Source organism: Echeneis naucrates, chromosome 13, assembly GCF_900963305.1.
Source record: "Echeneis naucrates chromosome 13, fEcheNa1.1, whole genome shotgun sequence".
Classification (NCBI taxonomy): Eukaryota; Metazoa; Chordata; class Actinopteri; order Carangiformes; family Echeneidae; genus Echeneis; species Echeneis naucrates.
In genome coordinates, this window is record NC_042523.1 from 12,643,283 (window position 1) to 12,655,009 (window position 11,727).

The 11,727-nt window shown below is 40.3% G+C and overlaps 1 protein-coding gene across 4 annotated transcripts; it reads left to right on the plus strand.

The window, feature by feature from the left end:
* Nucleotides 1–520: 520 nt before the first annotated feature.
* relb (v-rel avian reticuloendotheliosis viral oncogene homolog B) lies at nucleotides 521–10,520 on the plus strand. Of its 4 annotated transcripts, none has more exons than XM_029517976.1 (11): nucleotides 521–1,112; nucleotides 1,310–1,324; nucleotides 2,380–2,543; nucleotides 4,977–5,303; nucleotides 6,220–6,386; nucleotides 6,554–6,645; nucleotides 6,776–6,907; nucleotides 6,998–7,102; nucleotides 7,923–8,138; nucleotides 8,292–8,363; nucleotides 9,494–10,520. In XM_029517976.1, exons 1-11 carry the CDS (start codon nucleotides 1,079–1,081, stop codon nucleotides 9,853–9,855), a joined length of 1,686 nt encoding a protein of 561 aa, XP_029373836.1. In that variant the 5' UTR covers nucleotides 521–1,078; the 3' UTR covers nucleotides 9,856–10,520. The 4 variants fall into 4 exon arrangements, with proteins under 4 accessions (XP_029373836.1, XP_029373835.1, XP_029373838.1 ...); XM_029517975.1 differs by having other exon boundaries at nucleotides 523–1,112; nucleotides 9,491–10,520; XM_029517978.1 differs by lacking the exons at nucleotides 521–1,112; nucleotides 1,310–1,324 and adding an exon at nucleotides 1,344–1,453 and having other exon boundaries at nucleotides 9,491–10,520.
* Nucleotides 10,521–11,727: the final 1,207 nt, after the last annotated feature.

The window sequence follows — 11,727 nt, forward strand, 5'->3', positions numbered from 1 at the left end:
ACAAGCAATAACTACAAATGGCGTGCCACTTTACTCACTTTGTAGTCTTTAGTATTGTTTCTTTGTGGTCACATTTTGAGTTTTTGTTTTATTTTGAATCTTTTTGGTTCTGTGACTGTTTTTTGTTTGCTTCAGCACAGAATCCAGGGGCCTGTCCTGCCATTCTCTCTGAGGATTGTCTGGTTGTTGGGGAGGTTGGCCTGACTTTGGCCACATACTGATGTTTACGTCTACTTTTGACAGAGTAGAAAGTGCAGCTTGGGACTGTCCAGCAGAAGTCAGATGTCCTACATCTCTGCAGCCAGGGTGATTATTTAGTGTTTTGTGGCTCATGATGAGTCATTGCTTCTGCTAAACCGTCAGCTTTCGTTTTCCATTTCCTCTAATGGGTCAATGTGAGCAGTAGGTGTCACCATTGAATCGCATAAGCTCAGAAAGGGCCACTTTTTAAAGTGGGCTGTCAACAAGCATTCGCACTTGTTTCCTGCTCCTCCTTGAGGATGACAGTATGATGCAACCAGGATCAATGACCCGCACACAGCGCAGTCACAAGTTCCTTTTCATTTTTTTATTTGAAGAGAAAGGGATCGGAATGGTTGGCACGGACGAAGCTCGGTGAGAAAAACACCGAGCTGTGAACCCCGAATGGAAACACATCATTCATCCGTGCTCTTTTGAAATGAAGTACTGATTATTCAAATGAGCGAAGACTTACATGGCCACCGATGGTGGGGTTTGGATTGGGGGGGGTTCCCGTCGGAGAGGCACCGTGACGTTGAGGGGATTTCCACACACACGGATCAGCCAATCAGAGACGACGTTGCTGCACTAACACAAAAACTAATGCAAAGTCCTCTTCAGACTTTATTAGATTCGTCTTCCGCTCGGAGCTGCAGCTCCTCACTCTGACACAAACACTCAGAGCTGCCGTCTCCCCTGAGGACACTTTATCTGAGTGCTCTGAGAGGAAAAGCCAACAGACCGGGAAGAGAAGAGACTCCCAGACACCGACACACATCCAGCCTGGAAGCGCCTCAAAAAAAGACGGCGGATCCCGGACTTACATGCTCGGACAGACATGGACGTCGTCAGCCATCTCCAGCCCACCCCGGGTACGGATGAATCAAGTGTTGGTCTTTGTGCGTGTTTGTCGGACGGTGTGTTTGCGAGAGTGAGAGCTGACATCACCGTCAGACATGTGATTTGTCAGAGCAGCCAACACCCATCACGGTGCTGCTGCTCTGTGTGCTCTACATCTACAGTCTGCTGTCCTTCCCTGTCCTCACTCACTCTGTCTGTCTCCCCGCAGGGCCGCTGGACTTCGGTGAGTGTGTCCTCCATGTTTTCCCATGTGACATGTGTGTTAAAGATTGTGTGTGTGTGTGTGTGTGTGTGTGTGTGAGAGAGAGATGCGACCTGAGATGACCTTGTGTTGAAGGAGAAGTGAAACATTGTTAGTATTTCTGCTTCTTTATTTCCTTCTTTGATATTGCACACAATCATCGAGATGATGCAAAACAAATATTTAAATCAACCAAACACGAGACAAGATAACTTTTAAGAAAAATTCTGAACATTATGTATAACATGCAGTTTGCTGTGCTTGCAGTTCAAAACCAAGAGATCAGAAAAAGTGCCACATTTTCACATTCTTCCCCGAAGTTCTCCGAAATGCTTCATTGACTATCAGAAAAATATTGATTAGTGTGCTGCATGTTTTAATGGGAAAAAAAACAACAAAAAACAACATGGCTGCAGGAAACTCAAGTTTGTTTGTTTTCCAAGTGTCAGGCAATTCAACCACAGGTCTGAACCAGAGCAAGGCAAATGTAACTAGCCATAACCATGGCAACAAGATGTGCCATCCTGTTACTGGCCAACTTTGGATAGTAAAAGTACAGATAAATTACAATCAGTGGTTACACTTCCAGTTACCTCTAAGAACCAAGCTAACACAAGAAACTCTAATTCCCTAAAATATAAAAATCCATATGTGTTAGCAGTGAACACTTTTCACAGTGACAAATAATTTATAAATATTCACTATCATTTAAGTTGGGCAGTTGCTTAAGTCAATAATTCATTGAACATTAATGACTGAACTAACTACAACTCATTATTCCTTATTCATTAAACCAAACCTAAGATTTCTTAGCATGAAATTTATTAAAAAATTATGAGCCTGTAATAGTAGTTGATCTTAGCTTGTTTTCTGTAAATTAAACTGTCCTTGGGCTACATGAAATCTGTATTTCACTTTATTAAGAGTCCTGAATTTGAACAACATTGATCTCATATATTGTCAATTAACATAGTGTCAGGGCTACTTTTTGTTCTGAGAGACTGTTTGATTGTTAAAAATATGTTTTTCTTTAATAGATCTCATCGATGAAATAATCAGAAAAGACAGTGAGCAGTCAGTTGTACCCCCCAGACCTCGTCCCCCTCCTGCTGAACTCCTCTCTGAGCGGCAACACAGCCACCGACCGAGCCCCCCCCAGACCTCAAAGCCGGTGCTCGTGGCAAGGGGCACTGGACACCCGGTGAGTGGGCTCTAAACCATCCTTGGGTAGACTCTTAAAATGCTGTGTATTAGTTCCAGTGTTGTCAGTGTTGTTTTGTGTGTGGCTTCTTCTGGTTTCTATCTTGTCTGAGAGTAGGTGAGTAGATGGCTGAGCCAAACAGAACACACAGTTTATTACAGCCTGTGGGAGCAGTGATTTTATTTTATTTTATTTTTTCATCTGGAAATATGCGTACATCCTACTGTTAGTCCATAAAAATCCTTCTGTAGAAGTTGTCTGTAGGGCTGAATTCAAGGTCAACATAAATATTTCATGATCATTTCTCTCTGTGCTTGCAGAGCTGACTTTGATCACCATTGTTAACTCTAAACTCAGCAATAAATCTGGACAACATCACTCTTATATGCTGTAGGTTTATGATGGGCTGTTGATTGAGTGGGTAGACATACGTGTTGAGGATGTTACCTTGGTCCCCAAGAACCTGGAAACAGCATTTGTCAACACATTTTCCATAATGATGATGGACCGCATATACACATCTTTGCTGCTGAGGGAATCCAGTTGTTGATCTGTACCAATGTTCACATATCAATGTGATACACTCAATGTACAGCCTTCATGTTCATCAGCAGACGAAGCTCCTGCTGCGATTTCTGTCTGTCTCTCTCATTAGTTTTGTCAGTGGAATAAACGGCTCTACATGAGTTGTACATGTGCGGGCTGCAGATGGCTGGGTCTGTTGTAGTTTTTTTGGTGCAGCAGTGAGGCAGCCAGGCAGGTCAGGCTCTTCCAATTAGACACGTGGTTTACAGACAACACAGAGAAGAGCTGTAATCTGATAAGACTGTGGTGACGGAGCCTGCGCAGACAAGTTGCAGGAAGGTGGCACCAGAGAACAGCTTTAACTCTTTGCTAACAAAGCATCTACATGTGCAATTGCCACATTTGGATTTTTATTCAAGTATTGAGTCTTTGCGGTCAATGGGAGGTGAGCACCTCCCCAGAAGGCTTTTCTGGAGGTGGCGGCTGAGTGCGAGGGAGGAGTTAGACTACACATAGGAATTGTAATTTGACTCCTACTTTCAGTTTGCTCCTCTGTGTTTACCAGCCAAACCTGCTGGAGGGTTAAAGCTGCATTCTTCACCACTTCTTGGATTGGTCGACCTACATCAGACCAAGCTGGCTTCCTGCTTCCTGTTCACTGACTCGGTCTACTAGGCTTTTGTTTAGCTTCAGCGTGTTAAGGTTGAACAGGTTTTAACAGATTTGCACACTAACTCAACGGCAGACATCTGTGATTCGACGGGATATTTTGAAAGATGATCTCATGCAGAGGTCTGGTGCAGATCTCTGCAGCAACACTTTAATGAGCCCTCGGCCTGAGTTAACCGCTGCACGTCTGAAAGGAAAATTCTTCACTTTTTGTTCCAAGCAGGTTTGATAACGCACCCTTTTTTTTTTTTTTTTTTTTTTTTTTAATGAATGCTAGATACTAAAGACTTTGGCTTGTAAGCTTTCATTTAGTTTTAACCACACACAAACTGGTGACAGATGATAGGGATGATTGTAGAGAGGGAAGCAGCACATAGAGATGCTTATGAAACACCAAGGCAGGATGGGAGTAGAAAGGCTAGATGGCCTGCCGTGTAATGGAAAAAATAAGACATGAAAATATAACAGGAGGAATTAAAGAGCACATGGTTAAGTCTCTGCACTGATCCAAAGCACATGTATGAAGTAAAGCATGCAGGGACTGAATTTTGCTGTGTTTGACTGTGAAAAGCTTCATCTGCTATAATCGAAGACAGACATCCGACTGTCACATATACTTTACGAACATTTCTGTGACTGATTTGTTTGTTTCTGATTGGATATTGAAACTTTATAAAAAAGAAGTTCTCAAAGGTTTTACAAAGTTTAAAGTACCAATACAAAAATGTGAAAATGCTCTAAATATATGTACTCATTAAAGTATCACATGCAGGTATTTTCCCCTTAGAGAGCCACAAGGAAAGTAATGAAGCCGAATTTTCAACTTTCTTTTTTCCTCTCCTGTGGTTATCAGTTATGTCTTCTTTCTTCTGAACAAAGAGAAATATTAAATGTTAGATTTCACCAAAAATCCAACGGACACCCAACTCCTGATACTGAAAGAAATAGCCTTTTTTTCTTGGAAATTCATCAAATCATTAATCAACATTTGAGGTTAACATTACCATTAAGCCAGTCGACTTGCCTCAAAATCAAACTGATGAATCTGATACTGTATTTCTTTGGTTAATGATTCCCCTCTTATTGGTGTTTATTGGTATATTTTTATATTGCTTTCTTCACATCTCCCCTTATGTTGCCATCTTGGTCAAGGGTTTGTTGCGAAACAACTTTCCGACCTCAGTGAGACAAGGTGAAGTAATGTTGGTAACAATATTGTGTTCCTTGTTTTTTTCTCAGCCCACTCGGAGCTTCCCTCAGCCTCAGCAGCAGCTGAGCGATTCCAATGACATGGCATCGGCTCATCCTTCCCGAACTGCCCCCTCCTCCTCTAACTCTGGTCAGGGCTTGAGTCTACTCACCTCGAGGAGCTCTGGTGGTGTTTCCTCACAGAGCAGGGGTGACACCACCATGCTGGAGCGGGTTCTAGAGAAGCCCAGACTGGTGGTGGTGGAGGAGCCCAAGGACAGAAGCATGAGGTTTCGGTATGAATGTGAAGGACGCTCGGCTGGAAGCATCCTGGGCGTGTCCAGCACAGACACCAACAAGACTCAGCCTGCAATAGAGGTACACTAATCATCATGTTAAATTAGATTTTCATTTCTGACCATAAAGGGGGTTTACCAGCAGACCCAGCAGTCTGAGCCACAGTTTATACTGTTTGATGTGATGTGTTGCACCCCCCCCCCCCCCCCCCTCGTACAGACGTTGTCTATGGGTGGAGTCGGAGGGATGTGGGTTGTTGGAAGTCAATTAGAAAGTCCCCACAAATCCCATCTCAAGTGTGGTTGGGGACAGGCAGTTTATACCCTGCATGTACACTAACAAACACACCCACACTGTCATCTGCCCCTCTATACAAACGCCTTAATTCAGTCACAAACATGTTGGGGATTAAAGAAAAAGATCTACGTTTTTCTGCATTTGGGTTATCTTAAATGTACATACTCCTTCCATTTAAATTAAGAGGCAGGGTTTGATTTATTGATCACTGATGTTTGATCATTTCAGTTGAGGGATGCAGGGAATTATGTTGTGACTATTTTCTCAATGCGTTACTTTACTAACAAATATTCTCCAGAACAATTAGCTTAACGTTTAAACAAAAATGTGAAGATTTGCTGCATTTCTGTCTCTTTAGATTTTTTTCCTGTTCTGTCTCTGGGAAACTGTGATGGCCTTTTTCACATCTCACAGAGAAAGCAATTAATAGAGACTGAAAATGAATGCCAGATGCAGCCCAACTCTGGACTGGAAAGTGTTTCACTGTTCATGCAGCTACATGTTTTATTTAATGCGTTAGAGGTCTGCTATTTTTCTGAATTTGATGCCTTTCATCTTTTTTTCTGCTGTTTCTGTATTCTTTGTCTAGGTGTTCAATATGGACCAGATTAGTTATTGACAAAGCAAAATAAATAAACCACAGCACTGCCCTGTAATTCTCAAATGTAGATTTTTAATTGTGTGTTTTTCTCTCACTCAGATCCAGGGTCCTATTGACCACATAAAGAGGGTTAAAGTCACTGTTTCCTTGGTGACCAAAGACCCCCCACACCGGCCTCACCCCCACTGCCTTGTGGGTAAAGACTGCCCAAATGGTTTAGGAATCTGTGTGGTGACTTTAAACCCTCACAATAACTGCCGTCACAGGTGCATCTCTCATTTATCACTCATTCAAGTTTCAACATGAGACTCTTAAGTCATCATAGAGTTTTAGCTTTTGCAGTTGCCCTAAATCCAGTTCTTTCTTCCATAGTGGCTCAGACAAAATGTCCTGACAAAAAATATTTTGTTACATCATCTGTTTTAATGTGCAGTTTCGCCAACCTCGGTATCCAGTGTGTGAGGAGGAAAGAGCTGGACTTGTCACTTCAGAAGAGAAGAAGCCTGAATATTGACCCATTCCAAAGTGAGTGGGATGCTGACACACCACCTCACCTGTCTATGCCTCTTTATTTATAAAGTTACAGTTTCTTCAGTGTGATTCCTCAGATCATTTTTTGTTTGTTTGTTTGTTTTTTTTTCTTTTCATCCTTCAGCTGGTCGCTCAAAGGGCATCGAAGACCTGGACATGAATGCAGTGCGTCTTTGTTTCCAGTGTGAGCTGGAGTGGGAGGACGGCAGGAAGGACAGTCTCAGCCCAGTGGTGTCCAGCACCATCTACGACAAGAGTACGACTCACACCAACCTTTGCTGAACAAAAATGGAAGATCAGATTCTCATACACTTTTCTGCATTTTTTTTTTTTTTATCTTTCACAGAGGCCACAACCACATCACAGCTGAAGATCACCTGCCTGAATCTGTACAAAGGTCCCTGCACCGGCAAGACAGAGATATACATGTTGTGTGACAAAGTGCAGAAGGGTAAGATGCAAACTTTCAGTCTGTGTTGTTTTTGTGTCTGTTCAAAGTGTTTTTAAAAAATTGTATTTCTGTAATGCAATTATGATTGAATGACAATTATTGAAACTGCCTCTTTCACTCGATTTCTTGTCAAACTGAAAATGTTCAAACAGAAATTTTCAGAACAGCTGTTCAGTTTAAGAAGGGAAGGAACAATTAATGAGCAGAAACTGCAAACGTGCATTTTATATATGTTTGTTGAAGGAAATGAACTTAGTTTCCATAGCAGAGATCCTATTTAGTATCATAGAGTCAGCTGATGAAGAACCACCTTCTTATTGATCAGCTGTTCAATCTTTTGAATGATGAAGCAGCAACAGATCGAACTCTTAGGAACAGTACAGTATGAGCTACCTAGTACTGGAGCGACAACTCATTTATAAAGATGTGTTTTTACTCTGCAGATGTGGAAATGTTGGGAAAATTCTGGGTCATTAATGTTCAGTGATGCAGCATCTTTTACTGTGTAAACAAAACATTATTTAGTCATTCATTAGTTTTTTTGTAGACAATGAATTTCAGTTGCTCTGTTCACCTTTGTAGAAAACATTTTAAAAGTTGGGAAGTAAAATTAGGGCTAGACGGATATTTAAGATAATTGTGAAATAACACAACTTTGTGATCATTAGTGTTTCAGAAAAAAGTCATATTGTCTCAAAAGTATTCGAAGACTAACAACCAAAATATCTGATAATCTTAGTGACAGTTCTAGAGATATTTCTTAGCTACTTTCCTTATTTACCATGATTAACATGTTTCTGTACCTGTCGCTGATCCACAGATGACATCGAGATCAGATTCAGTCGTGGGTCATGGAAGGCCAACGGGGAGTTCGCCCAGACAGATGTGCACCGACAGATTGCAATTGTGTTTAAGACTCCGCCCTACCAGGACCAGAACATCACGGAGGAGGTTGATGTAAGCGTCGTCCTGCGGCGTATCTCAGACCAGATGGAGAGCGAGCCTGTTACCTTCACCTACCTGCCATACAACCCAGGTCAGTCAGGAGTGTAGGACACTGTCCTCCTGTCATTAGTCTGCATAGCAGTGTCAGCTAAAACGTAATAAAAGGAGATTATTATAATTTTATTTATTTATTTCTATATATATAATTTTTTTTTTTACTATTTCTGAACCATTTTTATTTCAGATCCATATGAGGTGAAGCGGAAATGTAGAATAAAGTCAGGCATCAGCTTCAGAGAAAAACCCTGTCAGACAGGTAAAGTATGGACCGTTCTTCATTTCTTCTTTTTCTTTCTTTTCTTTATAAGCCAGCTAAACAGACAGTTGCTCATAGTAGGAAATGCAGTAACTGATAATATTTATGTAGAGTTTCGATTGTGGTTTTGATCTCAGTTTCAGAATTTTCACACCCTAGTTGCCACTAATCATATGTATTGCCTTACCGGACATTACACATAATAACTGTCCTTCTGCAACTGTACAATGAAAAGAGAGAAAAAGAAAAGAGAACAATCTAGAAGGGCCGATGGCTGGAAAATGCAGACTGTCAATACATAGCCTAAAGTCAGTTATGGCCACAGTTCTACTCAAGTTATATTAAAACAAACTCACTACAGTTTAAAACTGCTCTTTTGACAGAAACAAAGAGTGAAATCAGGCAGAAGAACTGCTCACACTGCCAAACAATAATAGATAAGGCAATCAGGCATCTGGACCAGTCTCGTACTGAACTACAGCCAATCTGGCAGAAAATCTTTCAGAAAACTAAATGGACCAGAGCCCCATTGTTCACGTTATTAGACCAGTGCTTTGCCTATAATAGCAAGTCCAAGTAGGAACAGTTAAAAAAAAAAAGTCCTCTCACGAATATTGTTATGAGCAGTAAAACAACCAATAATAAAAAAAAATATATATATATATATATATATATTTTTTTTTAAATACACCATAGTTAGGGAAAGAAAATTGGTTTTGAATTCAATTATAACTAAATCATAAAGATTGATATATGAATAAGGCTTATTGCAATAATTTCAAATGCATATATATTGCAAATATGTCAAATCTATGCATTTGTAAGACAATGAATATCCAAGCAGAAGCAAAGCACAAACAGCAAGCAATGAATTTAACTGTACAGTGGTATGTTCACACACAGTGTTAGTTTATCAAATACAGCTTGCTGAAACTAATGCAATCCTCCATCTGCATTTATGTTCAATTTTTTTTTTTTTAATTGCTTTAGAAAGGTGTTTATTCAACTAAAGCAATGCAATTTAATGGCACCACAATCCTGCACCAATATTATGATCCTCATTATTTTTGCAGTATTTGTTCTCACGGTTTATTTTCTCTGTAACATCTTTGTGTCTCCTCTTGCAGCAGCGCAGTCCTTCCAGTTCCCGCAGCCAGCGTGTTTCAACGCACTACCGGACACAAACATAAACAATGAGGAAGAAATGGCCCTCTTAAATCAGCTGCTAGAAATGCCCGCGATCTTGGATGCGATTAACGAGACCAACTTTGACATGACCTATGACATTGAGGAGAAGACTGATGGCCCCTCCACATTTGCCAACATGGATGTCAACATCAACAACTTTGGCGCTTACAGCCACAGCCAGGACTTTTCTCAGTTCAGCGACCATCAGTTCAACATGCTGGTCAATGACTTTCAGACTCTGCAGTCAGAGCCACATGACAGCCTGACTAATGCAGTTCAGGTGAAGAAAGAAGAGCCACTATGAGGGTGCTATAGTCCAAACCTCACTAATAATGTTGACATTTGTTTTAATGTGTCTGGATCTTGAGACATAGAACCAGAAAAGCTTGTATTCTCCTGATTACAAGATGAAGCAAAAACATTTCCTTTACTTCAGCTGCTTGTATTCACTAATGTTTTTGTTAAGTCAATGTGTTCCACTAGTCTGCTCCCTAATCTCTATTGTTATTTGAAAGCCTCGCTGGTCAAGGCTTTAGTAATCTGGAGCAGGTTAACATTCCTTAACATTTTTCCAAAAAATGCTGCTAGCATTCATTTTCAGCATCAAGGTCAGAAGATGAATGTCACAGTTTAAATGGAGCTTAAAAAGAAGAAGTCCTAAACTTCTCTTTTTATCTTGTTGTACGTTTACCACAGCAGCTTCTGATCTTTTCAATAATCCTAGTTGTCGTTTCTCTCTTGTTGTTGTCAAACCAGTCAAAAATCTTTAATATAATCAACATAAATGCAATAGAAACCAACCCTCCTCTTTTCTGGCATGCTGTCCATGTCATTTCCTTTTGTTCCACAGTTTCACTGTATTGCTGTTTCAAATTTCCGCCCCCGTCTTAGCACATTTCCCATACCACCCTATTTCCTGAAGTGTAAATATTTCAAATGAAAAAATAAAATACCAGTGTGTTATTTTTATTATTTCGTAATTACTTCCTCTGAAACTGCTTTAGTGTTGATTTGTCAAAAGTCACAAAAGAGAAATAAGACTTTGGGAAATGTTATAAAAGGAAGTTGTATTTTACTCATCTAAGTGTCATTCTAAAAGTATAACTAATTATGGGAAAATACTTCTGTATTTATTTGATAACTTTGGTTACAGTTAACTTTGGCTGTCCAGATTCAGCTCAATAATGTAAAAAATGTAAGATAAATAAAGCCACCCAACAGAAGTATATGACCATTTTACTCAAAAAGTACTAGTTTTGGTACTTAAAATATATTTTAAACCTAAAACTTGTACTTCAACTTATTCAGCTTTTTGAATCCAGGAATGTATTGTGGCTGTAGCATTACAGTTTTAGAAATGAAAATTAATTGTATAGGCCACACACTATGATGTGGCATCTTAGCATGACAAAATGACTGAAATCCCAAATTTCAGCTAATTCACACTGATTGAGCTCTAATGCTTTTATCACAGCTATTTAACTATTAAACAATAGTAGAAATGACGTAATAATAGTGATAGATGACTAATCACATTTTCATTGTTCTCGATTTTCCATCCGTATACCTGGTGATGTGCTCCTGTTGGGAACTGGTTTGACACACCAGGTGTTCCCTTTTCTGTCCGTCACTGTGGACTTGACCTGAACACAAATGGATTACACTCCCTGGGAAAGTCCACACTGGGCTCACTTCCAAGGCCTCTGAGCTAATGCACACACCCACATGCACAGACACACATTACTTCCTGAAAAATCATACCCTGCTGCCAAGACTTGTGTGGACAAGTCCGCACTATCAATTTGAACTATTCTCTATGGATGGAGGTGGTTGATTCATAAAGCTTTATCAAGTGTCCATTTTCAACAAATTTTGGATGTGCAAGGCTGAAATGGACTCATTATCCTGCTGAAAGAAATTGAGCTGGCTGATAGCCTAACTCTGTCCAAAACCCATATACCTGGTCTATAACATCCCAGATGCTAAGCTGGGATAACCAGCTGCAGACATTAGCTTCATATATTTTCCAGTCAAAAGAGTGAGCGGTATCTTCTCATCGAAATCTAGGCAACAACTCATTGAAATGGTGTGTGATGTGTACTCACTCTACTTTGGACTGGGACATCACCTCCAGACTGTCCATCAAACACTGCGGCAACCGAGACAGACAAGTCAA

Coding starts and splice junctions, on each gene's coding strand:
- relb (XM_029517975.1), top strand. CDS start 1,079: ATGGACGTCGTCAGCCATCTCCAGCCCACCCCGG. Junction 7,103..7,922: donor GTGTGACAAAGTGCAGAAGG/GTAAGATGCAAA, acceptor GCTGATCCACAG/ATGACATCGAGATCAGATTC. Junction 8,364..9,490: donor AGAAAAACCCTGTCAGACAG/GTAAAGTATGGA, acceptor CTCCTCTTGCAG/CAGCGCAGTCCTTCCAGTTC.